This window comes from Numida meleagris, chromosome 6 (assembly GCF_002078875.1).
Source record: "Numida meleagris isolate 19003 breed g44 Domestic line chromosome 6, NumMel1.0, whole genome shotgun sequence".
NCBI lineage: Eukaryota > Metazoa > Chordata > Aves > Galliformes > Numididae > Numida > Numida meleagris.
In genome coordinates, this window is record NC_034414.1 from 18258624 (window position 1) to 18282939 (window position 24316).

At 36.5% G+C, this 24316-nt stretch overlaps 1 protein-coding gene across 11 annotated transcripts in view; it reads right to left on the minus strand.

The window, feature by feature from the left end:
- SHANK2 (SH3 and multiple ankyrin repeat domains 2) overlaps positions 1-24316 on the minus strand; it is a 344725-nt gene that overhangs the window by 136838 nt on the left and 183571 nt on the right. For all 11 annotated transcript variants that reach the window (XM_021402182.1, XM_021402180.1, XM_021402178.1 and 8 more), the window contains one exon: positions 13119-13194. In XM_021402182.1, coding sequence (XP_021257857.1) covers positions 13119-13194 — 76 coding nt within the window. The remainder of the gene's footprint in view (positions 1-13118; positions 13195-24316) is intronic.

Genomic DNA, 24316 nt, shown 5'->3' on the forward strand with positions numbered 1-24316 from the left:
CTTATTTCCATCTTCTAACAAAACTGCTTTTTTTAAGCACAAATTACTCATACAGGAGATATTCAGTAAAAATACAACTTTATATTTTGTCCTTCCTTGATCAATCCTGCCAATATCATTGTGGTCATATAAGAAAAATCTAAATGATTTTCCTCATAATGTAGAACATTTGCTTATCTGGAAGTTTATAGCAAAACGTAATTGGGAGAAGGGCTGTAAGAAAATATTTTCAAATAGATAGTTGGTAAATACCTCAACAATCTTACACTCAGGGAAGACTCAACCTGTCATTAAAACAGAAATATCAGGATACAGTAAATTTTAAACTTTAAGTTGATAATCCCCGTATTAGGTAGATGAAGGTGGAAGTCCAAGGAGTACTAATGACAGTACAATAACTAAAATGTAAAGGAGAAGGGATGAATAGAATCACATAGAATAGCTGAAAATACAGAGTCACCCTTTCTGCTTTCAACATGTGAGGTCATGAGATTCTGACAATAGCATATCTAAGTAAAAAGATTTATCCCGTTCTTTGTCGTCTTTGACTTTCCCCTTCTTTCTCCTTATTCCCAAAAAACACCATTTGTAGGAACTCACAGACATTTCTTTACACAAGGTGTCAGGGCACAGACTTAATTTTCTTTTTTTATCAAGCTACCATACCTAAAGTGGACCTAGACTGCAGTTCAGCTGTTTCCCAAAACAGTATTTTCATTATCATGATGCAAAATTATCACAGCAGTACAACATTTACTGATAAAATGAAATAAGACCTATATAAGACCAAATATAAGACCAAATATAAGACCTATATAAGACCAAAACCCTATGTTTTGATGTACATTTGTCCATCCAAAAAAACCATTACAGTCCTCAAAATGCTGTTTAATGTCTTCAGAATAGTTATACTGGAGAATACTAATTATTTCATCAGATATTCACAGTGATAGGAGCTCTAAGTGATTTTGCTATTTCACAAAAAACAATCATAAAACCAGGTCTGCATACGACTCTGCATATATGTAATTCAAAGAGAAAAGAAGGTAGAAGATTTTATTTTAAATCTTTACATCTGGAAAGAGAATTTGTGAAGATAATGGAACAATATGCTCAACACTACATATGAATTCCAGCTCTCTTCCATGTTTGAATGTCTAACTCAGCATACCCATATCTTCTTGAGTTTGCTGTGGAATGGGAAAGGAAAAGAAGATGCTTCAGTGACAGTCTGCATACCTCCGTTACCTGTATTTGTCTTTCATATCTCACATCTCTGTATCCATTTATTTGTCTTTCATCTCATGTATCGGTACTGTTTCTACAGAGTTCAGTAAAAGCCTATTTGATCATGCAAAATGCAATGCTGCATATTATCCATTGAAATTCATCTGTTTATTAATGCTAAACTGTAAGATGTCAGAAGAGACATACAGGCATTCCCTAATTCCTAGATTTCATGGGTGTCCCTTGCATTGTGACATCATTATAGACGATAGTAAAACCTGACAGCGTATATGACTTCCTCAACTTAAAAAGACGTTTCACACTTTTGAAGAAGTAATCAAGTTGCCTTTATTAGATTTTGAACACTTGACAAATTTTGTAAAAAATGCACAGCTCTTCTCTAAGTTACAAAACAAAAAAAAATCACTTATGAAGTGATTCGATATTCCTTAGAAAGTCAGAAAGATTGTGCTGTTTTTCCCAGCCCTATGATTGACAGAGTTGCCCAAAAGATTAACCACAATTATGAAGGGCAAGAAGCAATCTATTTTAAAGAGAATAGCAATGCTACATACCTCCACGAATTTATGCTGTAAAACGTTATATAGAAATAGAGGCTTAAAAAAAAAAACATCAAATTTTATGACTCAGAGAAGTTACGCATTTTTTCGCAATATAGAAGCAAAGAGAGAGTTTGTACATATCTTTGTATCAGTCCACATTCTTTTAGTCAGTTTTAATTGCACTTAATATAGTAAGATTATATTCTTTGGGGTGTAAAAGAGGAGATTAGACAATCTGAAATAATACCCACGTTCCCTATTTACACCTTCAGTTGCTGGGATGTAACCAGTAAAGAAACATACTGACATGGAAAAAAAAACCAAAGGAAGTCAAAATTAACTTCCTGGAAATATAAATCATCCAGTAAAATCTGGTTTTATTTTATGAGGAAATCTCAGGACAGCATAAGAAGAAAAAAAAAAACAAATCATAAGGTCACAATCCTACACTTGAATACAGTATATATAGGCTTTTTATTATTATCATTTTTAAAAGAAATGTTATTATTCTCTTGCATTTGCATTGGTAGGGAGAAAAAAAGCATGCTGCGGGAGGAGGGTGGCAAAATGAGATTTAAAAAAAAGAAAAGCTTTATTCCCTTATTTTAATTAACTTCATTTGTATTTAAAAGAATGATAATAACAACACATGACAAAATGAGAACTAAACATGAAACACTTAGGTAGGTGTAATTTTAGTATGCAACATGAAGGTTTTATAATGCAGAATCCTACCCTTCATACACCTGTTCCATCAATCACATTAGTCTTTTGGGTTGCAGCACACTCCACTTACACCTGATACTTAATGGCAATTTTCAGTTGTAATTATCAAGCCTGCGAGCAATCTAAGCCTGCAGCATGAAAATATTAATATTCATTGCTCATACTACGAGCTTTGAACAAATAAACAGACTGAACAACTACGTGCAAGTAACTAGAATACTTATCCTTTTTAGGATTGTATTTGTCCATCCAAATCTGTTGCAGTTCTAGCCTCTGCTATTTACTGCCACCACAGCACACAGAAAGAGGAATTTTCTCTCTAAGAATCTTAATAAAGTGTTCACACAAAATGAGTAATTTTCACTATTAGTAACCATGCTACCTCTCTCTATAGCTTTTCTTTTAAACAATAATTTTTCAAATGCTTTTGCTAAAGGTAGTCAGTATTCTTGCAGACAACCACAATAACAAGAAAAAATAACTTCAAGGTTAGCAAATAGGTCAAGTGAAAAAAAGGTAGAACCAGTGACGTCAATCCAGATTTATTCAGATTTAAGACAATGGTATGAATGTAGAAAAACATAACTATATATAACAGTAACTAACTTCTCCAGCTGATGAAGCATTTTAACTAGTTCATACAGCCTGATAATCAATCTCTACGCTTATCTCAGAGTTGGCACGCATCAAACAGGACTTCGCTCCCATTTTTAGCAAATGCCAGAATGACATATGTACAGCCATGCTGGGTCAGATCCAACATCCTGCCTCTTTGAAAGGGCAAAACCGGAGAAGGGTGCAAGAGCAGGACAAGCACATCTGGTGCTTCCCCACAATACGCCATCAGCTTGCAAGCAAGCTGGACCACATACTCCTTATAAACTCCCTGAAACACATGACCCTTCTTGTGCAATACTGTCATCATGTTTTGGCACATTTCACAGTAATACAAGGGGGTTATATCAGCTTTCCTCAGGATCTCTTGAAGAGTGTTTCTAGAATACGCTTCTGACTTCAGTTTTAAACTTCAAATTAGTTTTAAAGGATCCTTCAGGGTTTCCATCATGCCCTGTTCTCTAGGAATTATATTCTTCCCGTCCTGCATTTCCTGGAAACTGACTGCAGATCTAGCCACAAGAAATCTGAGTAACCTGACAGTTTGTTTTAGTTTTATAGACATGAGTATTTCACATAAAATTCTACTTTATATTTAGTCTTAGCTTTAATAATCAGTGTTAAAATTTCTGTAAAATTTTATGACACTTGACACCTTATAAGGCATATGTTACAAGTAAGATTCAAGTTCTGTCTCAAAACACAGAAAGTATTATCAAAGACACTGAGTAAAGCTTGTCCCAAAAGCACTTTTCTGCTTTTTTCCTTCTCCAAAAGCCTTAAGACAGCAAAGAATGAGAAAGTTATATATTCTAGGCTTTTTCTATAAAGAAGTTAAGAAAAGGTTTCAATTGGTGTTTAATTTGCACCAATCCCTTTAAAAACCCTGGCTAACTACCATATTGTTTTACAACCTCATTAACGTTAAAAAGGAGGCAGCATCCTTACCTTTTTTCTGAAATATGTTCCCACCTTGCCTCATCTCTAATTACACTAAAGCCCTTAGTTATATTAAGCCAACTCTGAATTGCAAAAAAGCTTGAGAAATGCCCATCTTAGCAGTGCTCCTGTCTAACAGTATCATAGTTTTCAGAAATTCTGTCAAAGAATGGCCAGTTTAGTTCACAGCTTTGGTAGCAATAGTGAAAAATCACTGATATACCAGCTGATGAAGAGAAAGAACTCTGCTTTATTTAAACCAGCAATTACCTTTCTTAATTAAGTTAATGTTGAACTGGAATCTCTCCATATTGCCCCCTCTTCTTGCTGGTTGTATTACAGCTTAATTTCTGGCAGTGAACAGTTTTTATACTGTATGTACTGGAGACAGTAGAAATTTTGGTTTAGCATTTCAACTAAATTGGGTGACCTATTAAAGTTGCACTGAGTTCAATTTTAAGTGTATTTCAAAATTTATTAAATTTGAAGTGTTCGCAGTACAGACATAAACCACCTCTGTTACAGCTGCAACTGCAACTGGATCTGACACTGTCTATCCTTGGAACTGATGGTTTAAAGCACAACACAAACTACTCCACATAGGCTCTAGTTTTCAACAGTGAACCTTCTGAACCTTCATTAATCTTCTGTTGGGAGTTTTTTCACAAAACCAGTTTTAGTGAAATGCTTCTCTCTTAAAACAAATCTTTGGTCGATATATTTTCACAAAGGCTTACTTTAGACTAAAGATTCCTTCTCCAGAATGAAAGATGATACGTTAAGCCAGAGTGCACAGGCATCCCCGGTAAGATCACCAGCTATTCAACTGGTAGATCTGCCAGTCATCCACATCTGACATCCCCACTTGCATGCCACAACTTCTGAGGAGTGAGCTAATCCACCTCTTGGCAGTGAAAGACTAAGTTTCAAAAGACTTGGATAAAGAAGTGCTCTATTTGTCAGGTTCTTGGCATTCATCAGCAATAGAAGGTACAGGTTTAAGTGAAAGCAGTCTACCACAGATGGGACTCAAGCCCAGGTGTATACCCTGACAGCAGCTATTGCTTGCCCTACAGCAAGTCCATCTGTATAAATAGGACGGGAGAAAAGCCTCCAAAGAAATGCAACTCCAGAACCTGTTTTGTCATAGAACAGAACAAAACATCCTTCTCTCATCAGCCTTAACGTTTTGTGCGATGAGTGAGCTTTATAGTGACCCCTTTCTGGATTGATAATTTCTTTTTTTCACAGGAAAAAAAGATACGTTATCTGCCAGCCACCCTTAGAAATTGCCTTGTAGATCAAATTCTGCACATGCAACAAATATTTGTGAAGTTCTGGCTGGAGGGAGGAAAAAAGTGATTTAAATTATTGCTCCCTGTAGGGGAAAGACCACAGTTATTTGTTCCTTTGGACTGCTAAAACTTAAAAATGCATTACTTACAATCAAAGGCACCATCTGTCGGCTTTTGCTCATCTAGTGACTAGGTGAGAGAAAGGTGGCCAAAGGTGTAGGGGAGCAGGGAATTAAAGGTCATGTAGAGGAAGCTAAGTCATCACAGTGGAGAGTGGGACTTGAGAACGTATAACACTATTTCTTAGAAACTTAATTGTTCTCATTTTCCCAGAAAAACAAACATTTAATCTCCTGTTTTCTTCTGCTCTATCCTTGCATGTAATTATGCTTCTGCCTCTAACTAACCTGTTATCACACCCTCACAGTCTTTTCTTGTGTCCTCACCTTCTGTCATTTTCTCTCCTTTTCATATATATAGATATATATGTATATATTCATATTACCTCTCTCTGTTCTACTTTTGAATGCTTTATTCCTCCCCACATTCAGGAGTTCCGATTAAATTCCCTCTTGACCTCCAGCAGCTGGCCAGAGGAATGACAGAGAACTGAACTTGAGTGCATCAATGGCTCTGTAGGAAATGGCCCATTACCAAATCGTGGCCTTGACAAACAGGATCTTCTGTACCTATGGTTACACAGTTTTAACTTTAAAATTGGGAAGAGCTATTTATTCTTCTTAACTTTCTTCTTGGAAACTGTTGGTCTATCCTTACTTTACCTCTAAAAATTTAGCCCATATAGCCTAGAAAATGTTTCATAAATTTAAGTCACTGGTAGCAAAATCATTGGCTGTTAAAAGTAGGATCTTACTAAAGTGCTTCAAACAAACTTGACTATTAAGTTAGCGAACAACTTAAAAATGGTCTCACAACTTTATGGAAACTCCCACTGCTCACCGTGGAATATTGCATCTTAGTGTAATTGCGGTAGATCTTAACATGCATTTTCATGCAATTATAGCGCAGATTTGAATAAAGTGATATTACAGTTCAGATACATACACACATACACACCCTTTTTCCCCACTTATTTTAGCAATTACTTTAAATATTATCTGTAGTCACCAACATAAAAAGCTCAGTCACAGCAGCATACAATAGCAGAGAAGGCAAAGTGCAAAGCTGTTTATTAGCAAGTGAGATCATTTTCATTAGAAGTTAAATAATAGTAAATGAAAGACTTCACATTTTATATCTCCTATTCCACAAAAAGCTATGATGCCTTAATTATTGCTTAAACATATACTTACTTTCTCTAATTATATTAAATTATATTCTTCACGTCAATGAGGCATAAAGTATTAAAAATGAGCTGCCCTTGTCTTTCTGTCTCACACATTAATGGTTTCACAGTTCCACACTATCATACTATTACACTCAAGCATATATTAAGTCAGAATAGGCATCAGGAAAGCTACCCAAATATCTGTAGAAATAAAATAACAATACACACAGGAAAAAAAAAGTTTTCACACTTTGTTTTCCATAATTTGGTCAGTGCTGCTTGTTCTCTCTATCTGAAGGAACCAAGAGTATAACATATGCAGAGATCTCATTTCATTAAAATCTTAACATGCATTCAGATGTAAACACATCCACTACATCATATGAATATACACCACAAGTATGAGCATTTTCAGATATTTTTGCTACCATCTCCCTGACAAAGACTGAGCTATATTATTTTTCTAAATAAAAATATTATTGTGTTTGTTTCTTTCCATCAAAGAAAAGAAAACCAGGAATACTGTTTAAAACTTATACCTGCAGTAAAAATATATATACTGTATAATAACACTGTAAAATTCCTTTCAACTTACTGTCAATGTATCAATCCCAGAATAAAGAAAAAGCAAATAATTTATTTTTAGGAGCAACAAGTGTTCATTTTCATATCCTAACTCCAGTTCCTGAAAGAGATGAACTGAACAGTACAAACCTCACAGAAAAAATGGGTACAGCAGAACTGGTGCCATCCAGCAGAAGACCAGAAGCAGCCAGTTATAATAACGCAGAATCCCCTCTTCTCGATAATGATACCTCTATCAGTGTTCCCCTCATACTCTCCAGGTCTAGGGAGAAGCAATGTGAAAACGTGGAAAACAGAATGTAGAAAATAACAACGGATCTTAGACATCTCTTCAACTTTCATGAAGAACCCTTTGCCAGACTTAACAGATTGCTGCCGATAGCTGCACACAAGTAAGCACCCCACAGCAAGTACATATGCTCAATTCACTGCAACATAGAAGTGGTACCACTGCTGATCCACAACCAGGAAAACCTCACTTTTCTTCCTCAGGACTTGCAAAGAACAGAGTTTTTCTAAAAATTTCCATTCATTTTAAAAGTATATTTATAAAGTCATGAATATTCATATTCATATTTCTCCAGGAATAAGACAATAAGACGATTTCCACACGAAGCCAAATAACAAATTAGATCAAAGTATTTCTGCATCAAATCAAAAGCTTTCACTAAAACAAAAAACGTAATTCTTGTGTATGACATCTGACGCTTCAGGTATTAAGGCAGCTCCAATCACAGCACAACTTTGGGACAAGGACTGAGGTATTCAACAAGTATACTCTGCAGGTTATAAAATAAAAATATAAAAAGTACTACAAGGTATGTGGAGTTCCTGGGGCAGACAGCTTCATCTGCGCCAAAGAGGCTCTCTGAGCTGTCTGTTAAAGCTTATACAGCTCTACCCAACACTGCAGAGGACAACATCAACAGAGAATTAATGACATATAAAGCTGAGATGGATCTCTCTTTTTTTTTATGGGTTTGTACGTCAGTTAGCTTTTAAGGAGTTGCTTCCATCAGCTTCTAAGCTCATGAGATGTGGTCACTGCCACAGGAGTCTTAAGTAGGGCCATTAGGGTTAATGAATTAAGCTTTTAATTAAGCTTTCTTACACATATCTTCCAAGACTACACAATCTAATTTTCCTCTTTTTCTTCATCCAAAAAATAGAACAGCAGAAAGCAAATAAATTCAGTTCCATCATTAACTCTGTGGCAATCAACCTTTGAAAAAATTTATTATTACATCTTTTCACATGTGCTTCTTAATAGCACTGTAGTCAAAGCAGGTCATGAGAAGACACCAAGAAAACTTCTCCTGTGCAGTGATTAGTACCAGTTAAAGTGGTTAGAAAAAAAAAAAAGGTGTGAAAATCAATTGGACTGTGAAGAAAGGGGAAGTCATGGAAGAGACATTAAACCTTATATTTATATCATATACTTTGTAATTGCATTGAATCTGGCAATTCAATTATCCTATTGACTTTTGCTGTTTCATTATTCTGCTGAAGGTACCAGGCAGATGATGCAATTAATGCAGTAGTAAAAGTTCCCACATCCACATCGTAAAGTTCCCAAATCCGTAAGGGCAACTGGAGCATGTGTTTCCACCAAACCAAGTTTGCAATCCTTACACACTATCGAAATTTCTTGTATTATTTATGTCTGTAGAGTATAAAACTATGTTACGTTATCACCAGTCACATCCTTTAAAAGGTAGCTAATATTTTACATGTGAAATTGAACAATAATTAATCTTACACATTTTAATTGACTTAATTTTGTCTTCCCTCTGATTTTCCTGAGTGAATAACTCCCTAACCTATCTTGATAGAATCAATTCCCTCACTGCAGGTTAAAAAGCAGATTAAAAATTATAATTTGTAAAGATCTATGATGATTTTAATGTAAATTTAAAAAAAAAATTCAACATCCTTTCTATGCCTTAGTATTAATTTCTCTTATTAAACTGGAATTCAACTGTGATGAAACAAGACTTCATGAAAGAATTGGCTTAAGGCACACAAATAGTTTTCTGAAGGCTTCTTTGCCGGTGTACAGTATTGCCCACTCAGTCTAGACAAGACTGACACGAACAAATATTTTTCCAGACGAGACTCAGTAGGTTGCCCCTTACCTCCAACTCTCAAAAGCAGTGTCTCATGGTTGTTGGAACTGCTCCTGAACACAGAAGCAGGGAAGCCAAAGAACTCTAGGGACATGTCAGAGCTGTCTTATCTATCTCCCTGCAACTGTGTTGTTGTATCTGCTTTTTGTCCATGCCTGCTCTCTGTTCCTGTCTGTGGCTACAATTCGTGCCACCAAGTGGAGCCTCTAGCCTGGGGTTTGATGCCCTACAGCGCCCACTCTATTTCCACAGGTTTGATGCCACGCTCCAGCCACTGTAGGCATGGGGCCGTCTGTGTTTTCCATCTGGGAGGCAGAAGGAAACTTTGGCAATCCCATTTTTCAGCTCAGCCTCCAGAGCTGAAGCCTGAGACGAATGTCCAGAGACACGTATATATTCCCATTTGTCCTCCTAGCATAAGAGGCTTTATCCCCTCTCATATGTCCATAGTTGCAATAAAGCCTATCCTTCCCGTCAGTGTTCATCTCTCTGCATAGGATTAAAGGAAACTGAAAGAAATTAGTTATTAAAAGTTTTTAAAAAAATAGTAAAGAAATCCCTATAAAGGAATGGCAGCAGTAGCAGCACATGACAGGTTCAAGAGACAACATCATTTTGCATAACAGAATTAATACATCCCATCAGCATTTAAGTCAGTTGATACATTTGACTCGGTAGTTTCAAATATTATATTTGTATGACACTTAATGATTATTTGTACTGGCAAGGAAGCCTCACTGCCTTTCTGCATGTTAGTAAGCATACTATCCATTTTCCTGGAGTATTAATGTATGGATAACTCATTTATATGCAAAGCTGAAACAGGATTTAATGAACTTTCATTACTCAAGCCGCACATTTTCCCAAAGATGAAAAATGCCATGTACGATATATTTTCCTGCATGAGAATAAGCCTATTAATATAGATTTCTGAACAGAATATTTCTACTCAGCAGTTTTTGTCTTCCTGGGAGCAGGAAGGAGAAAGTGAGGGGAGCAGAGACTTCCCCTCACTCCCCCTCATCTCTGGAAAGGAATTGAGTTGGCTTTGCTAATACTTTGCTTTCAAAGCTCTTCTTAGCACATAAACACAATCACCTTCTAACAAATGTTTATTAAAGCTTAGCTGTAAGTGGTGATACCATTTTTTCCTGTATTCTTCCCTTACTTTGATAGAAAACTATAACAGAGAAAGTAATCAATGCAGCATACTAACTTGGAAGTATCACTAACTGTTGTTAGTTTGACATCGTGTTTGCTGCTTTTAACAGTTTCTCTCTCTGAAGAAGCCCATGCCAGGAGTTAAATGTACTTGACATACTAACAGGAGACACCAACTTCCTGTCATTCTTAAATACAAATTCTTTTTCTTTGCCACAATACATAAGCACCCGTAAAATTACCATTTAGATGTACAAAAAGCTGATTTACAGCCTCAGTCAAGTATCTGAATCTCAACTTCATGCTACTGCATGTTTGCTATTGCAGTTTTAATAAAGCAAGTATCAGAACAGTGTTTTTCTTCTATGTGGTGTGTCTGTAAAAGATGAAGAAGGAAGGTCACCTTTCAATGTGGCATATGTCCTCTGTAAACACCTCATTACAGCAAGTTATTATATGTGCCTCAGAGAAAATGTTTTTCTTTTTTGGAAACTCAGTCACGAAAACCTTTTTTTTTTATTTTAATTTTCTTGTATTATTACAAAAAATCTAAAATTAACATATTTTACTCTAAAAAAAAAGTGTTGGACAGGTCTACCTTTCAGCTCTATTTCCTGGATTTTCCCATTAATTCTACTCTCCTGTACCTTCCCGTTTCAATTTCAACTTGTACTGCTGGGCTATCAACTACGATTCTTCAAAACGGGACCTCTGGGATTCAGATTCTTTGTGGAAATGAATTTTCTCCAAAACTTTGCTTTACTCAGAAGCTGCCAAGAGAACTCTATTGCTTTCCCTTGTACTTCTCAGACAATTAGAAGATACTGATGACAAAATCAGGAACAATTTTAAATATACTTCAAATCTGATTACTCAGTGATTAGGGTGTGTATGAAAACTTTTCATTTTATCTGATAAATTTTCCTGCCTGGCTGTAGTCTGAATTAGGCAATGTAAATTTGTTAGAGCTTTGCTGTTGCATTACACAAACCTAATACTTTAAGAGTGGGGAAAAAAAAGAAAAGGAAAAACCTGGCATTTTCAAATGAAAACATTTTTTGTTAGAAAGTAAAGATAGGTTTCCAAGTGGAACTATTTGGTAGATGTGAGGCAATGTGATGTAGCCATAGCTTTATGCTTTACTGAAACAACTCTGTTAACACTGAAATTCAGATACAAGACTATGGTTATAGAATAATAATCAGACAATCTTGCAGAAAGCCATCTCTGCTCCCTGAAAATGAAACTCTTAACCAGTTCTCTTGCTCTGCAGAACAGTTATGTGTTTCATAGCACAGAATAATAGCTCCTCTTGACAACTTTATCATTATTAGACTATGTAGTCAATCACATCATTGTCCCACTGTGCAAAGCTCTGTTAACTTGGCTGATCACAGCAGGGCAATATGCAAGATGTGGAAATGGGATTTCTCTGCTCCACAGTAGCCAGAGCTGATGCCCTACAGCACATTGCGCACTGTAACAGGAACATCAGACCCTCCAAGATGGGATAATCATATCTCACCCATGAGTCTGTGCATTCTCCCACTGTGCCACCAAACCTTCCCTCGTCATCCAGCATTGCAATACTCCTTCAAATTACAACTCAGTGGGACTAAAGCATCAGTATTTTCCAAATATTTACAGGCTGTAAGCAGTAGACGACCAGCGGGCTCTGCCTTTCAGAGCTTTGCACACTGACCAGCAGGAACAGGGAAGGATGCACTGGGCATCCAAACAACTTCAGCAGACATGAATTCCACCCTCCAAATTGTTCCAAATTGTTTAACTGGCATAGAAACTATGCATAATGCTCAGAACTGAGACTAAGATCACACAATAGAAACAGCAGTTAGCACATTTTTTTTCTTGAAATAGATAACATGCCACATGAAACTCTGCCATCATTGCTTTACACATTTCAGAACTCTTCTCCTACAAAAAAGGTGTCTTTCTTGAAAAGCTGTAATTAGACAGTCAGGAGAAAAGTGTAAGAGATTCCAGTATGCCACCACAATTTTCTCAAGAAGACACTAACAGTTAACTTCCTACCAGAAGTTGGCTGTACATCTTATGCATGTACATGCAGAAGAACCTGCTTTAAAATCATTAATACTCAGCAGAAACTACAATTTATCTAAATTCTAGAATTTCTAATTTCCAACAGCCTAATTTCTGCTTAGGATCTAAGATATCATTCAGAAAAATAAATCACAAAACTTTATTTTGGTTTTCTTGTCAGCAAGTATGATTCTGCCAAGAGAAGTCCTGATCTTGTGAAATGTCCAACTTAAGTGGCCCTTGACTGTGGAAGCAGGTAGAACATACAACTTCTGTGAAATGCTGATCTCTTTCACCACTCATAAGAACATAATAGTGATGTTTGTTGTTACTTCATTATTCACTATCTTTGTGAACCCACCCCATAAGAGTAAGCTATGATAAAAAGGTTTAGAAGTAGAATGATATCTTAGAAGTTCAGTTTAGTAATCTGCTTTCGTCTTCTCCTCTAAAGTCTAAATCGTAAGTAACAATTAAATAAAACTCAAAAAGGCTTTGTAAACAGATTGCAACCAAAAAGAAAAATCCTTACCTTGAAGCATCAAAGCTGTCATAGGATCCAACTGTGTAGTGTCTAAACAGTTTCTTTGTTCTATCTGTTCGTGTTTCTGCGCAAAAAAGGGGAACATTTAATAATACTCCTATGCTTTTTAATCAAGCATTGCTTTCATTAGCAATATCAAAGTTGATTTTCTGCTGTATGTCAATGAAGAAAACATAAAGAATTAATATGGTCTCAAGGAGTTTTGAAGAAATTTTGATATTTGAGTCAACATATTCTTTTACTATATCATATGCACCAAATGAATAACTCCCTGTATATAATGTATCTTACTATTTCTAAGTTTGAATGTTCCATCCCCATTCTCAGAGAGTAAAAGCATTCTTGGACTAAGAAGCAAAATAAAAGAAGAAAGAAACAAACAAACAAAAAAAAACCAAAAACAACAAAAAAAAGCAGTACAGTTTGGAAAGGTTGAAAAGTAGCATACAAAATGCAGATGAGTATTTTTTTGTTTAACTATACACATGCGACACACAAAATGAAAGCATTTTCAGTCACTGTATTAGCCAAATAGAGAAGAGGGTAGGGGGATCACTAGGTGCCCACACTGATTTTCATCAATCAAATAAATAGTACTGTAAGACTTGTACAAGCATTATACAGCAAAAGCAAACAATCCAAGAAACTGCAGGACAAAGGATTAAGAAAAATAGGAACTATATTTTGAAAACCAGATGATCAAAAGAATATGATACAGCAACACATCCATCAAGAAAAGGCATTTAAAACCTCAAATACATTAAAACTTGATATTCATCCCTTCCTTAAGAAGGACAAGACAACAGCAAAACCACACATCCCACTGAAACAGTTCCCATATCCAGTGGCTGCAATATTAACTCAATCTATTATGATCATGAAATTTATGTTCACAAGTATTTCTACAATCAGATTGACCAACATCAGTACTGGTTTAGTACAGGTATAACAGTATATTTTTGAACAATATTTATAGAATGGCAGATAACAGAGCTAAACATACATCTTTCTCAGAAAGATGCTCTCTTATTTTTTGAATGGGTATCTAGAAAAACACCAAACCATTTGACATATGCTTATATGTCAAAGATACAGATGCTACTCCAGTATTTGGTTTCTTCAGTTTTTGCAGCAAATCTGGTAATCTAAAAGGCTTACACTGAAAGGCTATTACAAAATGCATATATAAATTACACCTTTGGGGAAGAACAAAAATATTGTGCAGGAGGTAGGTAATTTTTTGTCATATTCTTCTTCAGAATGACAGGAAAACACATACAAATTTACTTCCAATAGCGGCATTCATATAGAATAAAACTTAAACAAAAAAAGAGAGCAAGGAATGTTCTTTGGTAGCTTTATGTATTACAATAATTATCATTCAAAAAGTGTCAATTTTCTGAGTCTTACTCAGCCTTTTCAACAGTAATCATAGAGTCATTAAGGTTGGAGAAGACCTAAGATCACCAAGTCCAACCATCAGCTCATCCCCACCATGCCTGCTGACCATGTCCCTCAGTGCCACATCTATGTATTTCTTTCACCATCTCCTTGGGCAGCCTGTTCCAATGCTTGAAAGCAAAATGTGCCTGGAAATTTTGTGACACCTTTCAGGACTTTGAAAATTAGATGTTTCCTTACTGAACACTGCTTCTGCTGCACATATATAACTGGGTGCTTTATTGAACAGCTGAGATTTCTCTTTTTTCCCCTACAGTTAAAAAAGTGTATATATATCTTCCTCGTTTATCTGATCAGAAAGGAAGTGTCTTCATCCGCTTTGAAGACTTAAACATTTCAGAAATATGATTTAATCATGAGGGGAATATTCCCTCCGTGTTAATTATCTATGTACATTCTGAAAATTTAACAGATGTTTAAGAGGTCAGAACAACCAATTCTAGATGTAGTACATTCACGGCATTTGTATAGAACAGCCTAATAGATATTTAGGCTATTCATTTTTTTCTCAGAAGAGTATCTTTAGTATGGCCCCTTTGTCTTTTGCTTTATCATCAAAGGGAAGATAGTTATGCTGAAACTATGCTTTTTGAGGAAGGTTAAAGTCTTATGTAAATACAGGTTGATTCTCAAATGCCATCAAATTATTAGCCTAACAGACATCAAAAATCACATTGAAAATTTTCTGGTTTAGCTTGTGACCATGAAATTCTCATCTGTATGGCCCAGGAATTTTTCACTGGAGGCCTTTCTGGCTCAATCCAAACAAATTTTCTTAGTTCTCCAAGCTAGACAAAACCCTCGAGGTACACCATCTCTATCTCACAGCTTTTATGGATATTAAACATTACTCTGAGATGTAGTACTGACAGAAGACCACGTGCTGGCCTGCACAGAGAAAAAAATACATCAGTGCAGGATGGCAGGTTTTAAACTCAGTCAAGGAGCACAGTGCAGAAGAAAGCACTGGGAAGCAGAGTTTGGGGAAACAAAGTTGACAAAAAGGCCTCTTTCCTTGATTTAATCAGCACAGCTGACTCTTAACTGGATTGTGGGACTTCAATATGTCCCCAGCTGGAGACATAAATACAAGCATACAGTCAATACAGAGGAATTACGGCTAAAAATACACATGCAGTCTGCAGCTGGCTGACAGAGTAAGCAAGTTACTTCTTCATACTGGTGCAATAATTTCCAGGATACAAGAGGAGCTGAACTACAAAAACAAAACAACAACAACAAAAAGAATCAGAAATATATACATCTATACAAATTTTGTGTAGATCAGCCAGCATCCTTCTTACGGGATGGTCAAAGAGGGAGAAAATCCCAATTACAGTATTAATCCTACCAGATAGTCTTGTTTATGCATATTCAGTCCCTTCATCATTCACTTCCAAGCTGTATTTTCTGCCAGAGACACCTTACTTTTTACCCCAGTCTCCAACTCCTACCGCCCTTACCCCTTGCCTTTCTAGGGCTGCAGGACACGACAGTGCCTTTCACAGGGTAAGAGCTATATATGTAACAAGCAGCAGCAGTACCCAAAGCTACATGACAGCTGGTCAAAGAGATTTGTCTTTGAAGTAGCTCACTGTGGGACCGTATCTCTCAACATGCTGTAAGGGGTTCAGTGAATTTTGTGGGTCACACCTTTGTTGCTAAATTTACAAGTTTAGCTTCAAAAGTCAAATTCTTGCTGTGACATGAAGAAAAAAGATCCTCATAAAGTCTGTTCCCCACCAAGTGATATTATTTTTCATATCATCCAAAAAATCAGATTATTATCAGGAGACGTGACCAGAAGCTACATAGAAAAACATAAACCTGGATTCCATTCACTGTTTACCACAGGCCTGTTTTCACAAGTTTGTTAAAAACAGTTAAAAGAACAAGGTTTGATGAAGAATTTTTTGGAGCGTTTCATGCCGCTGCTTGAGCCTTGTGGAACCAGATGTTCCTTCTGCAGCAACTGTTTTCTACAGTGTGATATTTCAGTGCTATTAGCAAATACAAATTTGTGTGCGAGTGGGAGGAAAGGCAAGACGCTGTAAGGCAGATAGCTTTGTTCAGCTACTCAGTCTTGCAAAGCCAGCACTCTTCAGCTGAGGCTTGTATCTGCTCCCTGTCACTCCTGCCCCTCTACCCTCCCCCACCTCTTTGTGCGTAATTGCATTCACACGGATTATTTGGGAACCTATTAGCTTTACAAATCCCTGAACTCAAGGCTAAATGGCATATTTCCTAGGTTGCTGCGTAAACCCTACAGTTCTTTAATTACCCTTCTTCCCTAAACCCTGACTCGGATTCCAGTCTGCCTTATTATGCAGCATAAATACAGATGACATCTATAAGGGAAAAGGATCGAGAATTCATCATCATAATGAACAAGATAATGCAAAAAAAAAAAAGGCACTTAAAGGGTCCTTTCTCTAATTTGACCAAAGAATAAAAGGAACCTATAAGAAACTGTGTAATAAATTTCTGAATTCAAGCCAGAATTGCACAGTAAATAGGTGTTACAGCACTAAGTGGTTAGTTTCAAGTTTCAATGGATTTTTATGCATTCTTATGTTCCCTCAGTTTTCTGAAGGTCATCACTTTTAACCAGAGTGCTTTGCAGCAGTTTTGGCCCACCTAAGGGTAGTAACCCTATCTATCAGCATCACTGGAGTCCTTTAAGGAAAACTTTAAGGATTTCTTTTTAAACTCGCTTATGGACAGATAAGAAAGAATAGCAAGAAGATAAAGGACATGGTCTAGAAAAACAGTATTTAGCAATATATATATTTCTCCATTATTACTGAGATGATCATCTCTCACCACAGCCAAAAGTTATTGCATGAAATTAGATCAGACCAGAAGTTATTCTAGGAGGCAGAACAAAACACTAGTGTTTGCAAAATTGCTCTAGTTTTGTTTCCTTTGACAGAAAAAAAAGGAACACTGACATACCGTTCAAGATTTCTATACTTCTTGAGAAGTCTAAATTTTACTAGAGTAACTCCAATACACTTTTTTCTATTATCTCCAGTTGGCTAGAAGATTTTCTCCCTACGGGCTTTCACCATGTCTAGGCTAAAGCAACAAGCCATACCTGGGCATCAAGCACTGGGATAAGGTCACAGCTAACAACTCTGTCCTCAAAGTAATGCACTAATGTTCACAGACTAAAGACCATTTTATGCAAAAGCAAGGCTTTCTCAGTAGCTACAGAAAATATCTTCTGCAGGAACATGTCACCATAAATCTCCTCACTTTCTGCTACAAAAAAAAAGTCAGTAAACCACCTAAGAGACTTTCTTTGCATCAATTAATAAGCCACCTAGGAGCAGTGTGAGCCCTAGTACAGAGAGCCATAGAAAGGAAAAAAATAACGTGGCCAGTTTTTTTCTTGGTCTATTCATCACTGAAGCCAATGGTGTTGCAGCAGACACGAGCACTTTGCATTGTGCAATGGTGGCAATACAAATAATAAACATCTAGCTTTTTCTTTATAAGAATGCTTTACTGTTGTGGAGATCTCACTAATGGGGAGATTCAAATCCTGCCATTCTGAATATAATTTATGGGGTCAAAGAAAGGTGATCACTGTGAAGGTGCAGAAATAAAATATATCCTCCTTCTCTTCTTCCACCTTAGGAATAGTAATGGTTTTCCTCAACCGAGAAATACCCATGTGACTTCCCTGCAACATCCCTGTGTAAGCCTCGGAACTGACCACAGGCCTCCAGCAGCACCTACAGACAGCATAATGAAAAGCTGAAAATCACTGTCACGAAAGGAAAGACATAATCCACACAGACAGATAACTCAATTCTTGCTCTGTTTCTTCAACGATTAGCAAATAACTATGGTAAGTACATTATGACAGGCAACTCAAATACCACAGTGCTGCTATTATTTGCAGTAGATTGCTTACATACTTGATATTGTTCTGAAGAGTAATAAACTAGGTAAAAATCCCAAAGAAACTGCCTTCATTTCTTGTACTTTCCCTGCTGCTCTTCACAGGGCATCTCGGCGGCCATGTTTCCTAGGAAACTGCGTGGGGCTGCTCTGCCAGGGGGTTCACATCAGACTGCCAGCGCTGTGGGAAGGGTTTGGAGCCATCCACACGAGCACGGGCCGGCAGAGGAAATGAAAGTGCAGCTGCCTCCTTTGGATGTGGTATCAGAGAGACAAATATCACAAAGGGATCGTGAAAGGTAAAGGCAGGGCATACTGCTACTCCAGTCAAGTTAGTACATTCATTATGCTAGCAGAATTTAGGAAATAAATATAAATAAGAAACGGTTTTCAACTCAAGTAGAGTAATAAAAAAAGTTCAAAAATGAGAGCCAAAGTCCTTGATTTTGTTGTTCTGCTGGCCAAAGTAAATCCAACAACTTGGCACCATCCTGAAAAAGAAAGCTTCTCTTTCTTCCTTTTTCCCCAGCAACAACTCTGAGAGATGTTTCATTACCGCCATAGATAGCTGGAGATGCTCTCTGCTGAAACAGGGTCAGATACAGCACTCTGCATGAGTCTGATAGAAAGCAATATCCAGCAGTGGCAGGAGGCAAAGGCTTGCACTGTGTACCCTCTTATACTTCCTGGGGAAAAATTGCTTTTGCAGCTATTTATGTTGAGGGTTAGACCAAAATTTATCCAAAGCTGAGAAAAGTGATCTAAAATTCTTTGTTACTGCCAGGTACACAGACAATACGCAAGGTTAATAGACATTTTGCAACAAGAGCCTTTCTTAAAATTGTTCCAATAGTATCATAAAAAATGATGACCCTGCAAAAAAAAAAAACAAAAAAAAAAAAGAGAGAGAGAAAAAGTGTATGGAATTGAAAATATCACTATGTAGAACATTTATGTTTCAGTCCCAAGTACATAGGCATTCAAAATATTTGCAATACAAAAAACTAAATGCATTGCTAAATGATGCCAAATGCAAAATATGTAGCATGTTTTTTAGCTGAAAAAGAGCTAATTTAGGGTAGACGTTATCGTCCTAAAACTTTGTCTCAACCTGCGTTTTTTCCTATTTATTAAGAAAACTCAGCATGTCATTGCATTGCAAGCCTCTGCTGTTTTGGGAGAAATAATACTGTATTATGTGCTGGTCAAAATAATGTCATCCTATGTGACCAGATTAATCAAAGACATATCCCATAATTCAAGAACTCCTGTGCTTCACAAAAAGGCCACCAACTACAAATGGCACTCTCAGTGTTGCTACCAGTTACAGCATAACTAAATCTTTGTAAACTTTTTCTTTAAGTGAGAATGCAATATATAGTATGTATGAAAACATGTATTAAGGAAATAAATGTCACTTTTAAGAAGACGAAAGAGTTCTGCACATAAGTTACTCTATTCCTTCCACTCTATGTGTTGCAAGCACAACTTCCATACTTACACAGATTTAACTCATTGCTAGTTTGGTATGCAGTTTGCTTTCAAATAACAAAGGATTTTCTTGATAACAGGCACATTATGAACTTTGGTCTAGAAAATAACTGGATAAAAAAGAAAAAACAAACAGAAAACTCTTCTTCAGACCACATACTGAAAAGTCTCAATGAGTGTTTCAGTGAAATCTTTCTATCCTTATGCCTTTTCTTCCTTAGAAAATTGAGAATCATTAAAACAGAGATGTTCCATGAAATTTTGTACAGTAAAATTCTGAAAAGCAGGAAGGTTTTTCAGACCTATAAAACAATTGTTTAATGTCATATTTGATATTTCTTTCTTTGAGCAGTCATTTGAGACTTAGAAAAGTTCAGGGATCCTCCTCCAAATCAAGCAGAGCAGATTCTTGGATTCTAAACATCTGTATAAAAATATAAAATAATGAATCAGAAAGATAAATTGAATTAATCTCTAAATATTTGATCATAGGAACGTTCCTTTTTCAAGACCAGAAAATGGAGCACTGAAGGGATCAGAGCATAAAGCCCTCCAATGAACTGTCTTTTAAATCTGGACCAGGATTTCACTCGCTCTTTAATATCACTATGTATAATTTCAAAGCTGGGATTAATAAGGAATTCAGAAGATTTGTAGTCAACGAATGGAAGTAAAGTCTGTTTCTATTAATGGGGTATTAAAACTCTTGAAATGGAAATCTGCACATATAGACCACCCAAGCATTCAAAAGAAACAAGTCATCTTTCTCCTGTTGTTGCAAATTTGAAATAATAACGTTGTTTCAATAGAAGGGGAAAACTTGTTATTGTCAATAAATATTGACATATAAATGGTAAACTTAAGAAGACCTTGAATTCACAATCTTTTTTTTTTTTTTTCCTAAGCTTCTTGATGACTTTTTAAAATCTTAGTATTCAGTTCATCTAATGTTCTCAGCCGATTTTTCTTTCAGTTGAAGCTGAGAAACAGCAAATCTTATCTGGTATATGAAGATTTTAGATTTGAACTGAATAGCAAATCCTTGGATGCCCCCTGCTTTTTTTCCCCCTACAAACTCCTTTGAAAAAGAAAGGAAGACAGATGTTGATTCCCTCCTGTACCCTTAGAGAAAGATTAACTGGAACGTACTGAGTTAGCTTACTCACAAAGGATGATGAAATGGCTGATCAATGCAGCGAATCAGCAAGTTTGCTTGCAAGAGAAACTTTAATAACTGAAATATGTAAGTTGGATCCATTGGAGAGGGAGTTATCATTAAGAACAGTGGTTTCCCAGGTCATTAATTTTCCCTATAATTTATGAAAAAGGTTAATACTGAATAAAATAGCGAGGAGTTGCTGAAACGTTTGCTTCTTATTCTCTTTTGGAATGGGACTTACAGAGCTGACTATGTGGAATCAGGATTCTTGTAACAAGGTCACAAAATCACAGAATTGCAGGGACAGGAAGGGACCAATGGAGGTCATCTAGTCCAACACCCATGCTAAAGGAGGGTCACTAGAAATAGGCTGCAGAGGAAAGCATTCAGGTCACCAGTTATGTACACAATTCTCTTGCTGAAGTTTAAATCTGAATGTTAAGATGGCTTCATTTGCTTGTATTTGCATCTTATAAAGAAGCAAAGTTAAATGTATATTAAAATTGTGGGAAATTCTATGAGCTAGATTTTTGTTTTGCGTCTTTTTTTTCCCCCTTCTTTTAGCACAGTAAGTAGAAACAGAGGTAGACTGAACGTTGTTAGCAAGATTTTATTTCAGAACAAAGTCTTCTCTTTGTTTGCAAAACAGGCAGAGCAGACAGAACACGTTCTTGCATGGCTTTTCCTTCATTTGCAGAATATTTGCAAAATGTGGTAGTGATCTCTAGATATTTCCCTGCTCTCCTGGTGTTTCCTGCAGGCCTTCAGTACTTCTGCCCCTCATTTATGACCTATCTGGAGCAGAACAGTTAATCAGCCTCCAGATAGTGGACGGCAGCTTTGTGTCCATGGTCCCAGTTGAAATGGGGGATTCAATTCCTTGATGTCTGGAACAGACACAGACATAGGTCTGGGTATGTCATCAAAGGAAACAAGTTGGGAGAGAACTTTTTCTTTCTCCTTTTCCACAAGATTTACAAGGCTTTTCAGACTTCATTGCTTGTGAAGAGATGGATGTTGACCTGAGCCAGTAAGAGACTTTGAAGACTTGCAACCAAGCAGGGAGTTGATTAATTAGAACATTATTATCTTAATTAGAACATTATTATATAATGATCTAAACATTATTTAGATCATTACTGACACATGCCATTTTTTTTTTTTTACAAAATCACATCCAAAATGAAGCAACTTAAATGCATTTTGCTTATCCCTTTGTTATGGATTGAAAATACGTATACTTTATAAAAAACAGTTATCATTGTCGATTCCAAACTGCCCATGGACATGTAAGAAGGCAACTTGTTTTTCCAGTTTAGACAGAACATAGAAATCTTGATCTGTTGCCTGCTGGCAATATCATCTGTTGCAAACATTACTTGTCCTGAAGGTCAAGATGGTTTGTTCATCTACAAAGCTGAGGTGTAATGTTCCAATTCTTTGGAACTGATTTGTAGTACAGAAGCTTGAGATCATCACACCTTATTTCATATTTTCCTTCTTCCCTGAAAATATTCTTGTGAGTTACTTTAGTGTTGTGACAAATGAGCAGCAGCATAGTCCAAAAGGGCAGGAACCACTGGAAACTTAGTAGTTTGCTCAACAGTAGGATTCTACTCTTCTCCCTTTGCAGATGGCAATTTTGCAGACTCCATCTTCTAGTGCCTCCGCACACACTTTATCTTATGCAAACACTAACTTTTGGTATTTCACTCATTTTAAGTCAAGAATATGTATCTTTGAGCAGTGGGGGCTACTGCTGCAAATAGAGTCAACAGGCTTACAGATGTGAACAAAGTAAAGACTTTGCAGAATTCAATGCTGATACACTAATATAATGTTCAGTCTACCTCTGTTTATATTTACTGCCCTTTAAAAAATAGGGGAAATAAAAAAAAAAGGCAAACAAAAATCAACCCTGCACTCACACAGTGAAGAAGCTTTCTTTTTCTCCACACTCAACCTGAAAACGAAAAATACTTAAAAGAAAGGAAATAAATGTTTTTAAAAACAAACACACAAGTAACATTTTAGAACTCAGTATCTGTCTCATTCATTAACTAAATGCTCTGTTTCTCATAGTTACCACTACACTCTAAACAGATAGCAGAATTTATTTACTTCTAGAGATGAAGTTCTGCAGCTTTAAGCCAAGGCACGGCCAAGCCACATGAAACTGGATCAGAACAGTCACCTGCCAGGAAGGTGCCAGGCACATCTCCGTCACACATTTCCCACAAACATTCAAGAAGTGACATTAATTGACACTCCCCCTGTTCAGCATATCTTCAAATGTCACAGAACAACAACAGCAACCATCTTCACAACCAAACCATCATAACAGCCCTCTAGATTTGGTTACTTCTATCTATTGTAGAGCCAGCTTTGGTATTTACTCTCAGACAAGAAGACTTCACAGGAATATAATTTTATCAATCATTTTCACACAGTTACAAATTTGCCGCAAGAACATGAATTGTAATCTAATAGAAATATTGATTTTTAATACTATTTCAGAGTGGCGGGTAACTTCTAGTGACTTTGCCTTAAATTTAGAAAGATTTCATTGGAAGTTTGTGAAGGTACTTTGTATTGGTTTGTGGCAGAAGCTGTGCTGTAGTCTACAGTACACAAAGTATTTTTACCTGAGATGTATTTACAGTCACACAAGATAACCAACTGCTTTGAAGAAGGTCATCCTGCACCCTAAGGTGGAAAGAACAGATGGAGATCTATTTGGGGCTGTGTAAGGAAAAACACGGCCCTGAAAAGCCATTCTTCTACTCAATTTTAAATATCATTAATTCTCACACACAGTGAGTTTCAACAAGAGTTATTTGGACTTTTATCATCAATGGTGATACAAATATTTCCCCTCAATTTCCATCCTCCCAGAAGCCTCACTGAAGCCTAAACCCTTATTGGTTCTATTCAGGATCAATGACACGTCAAATTCTCACACTTGAATAATGGATACCATTCTGAATACATAAGAAGCAGTCATCTGTATGGGAGATATGCAAGAAGTTCAAAGCACCTCCCAGTCTTTTTCACAGTAACACTCCCAGAGGTTTTGTGGTTTCAAACCCATCAGTATGCTAGCTTTGCAGCCAGCTAGCAATCCCAGCTCCACTCAGGCCTCATCTTCCTGCCATCAAACAGGTTG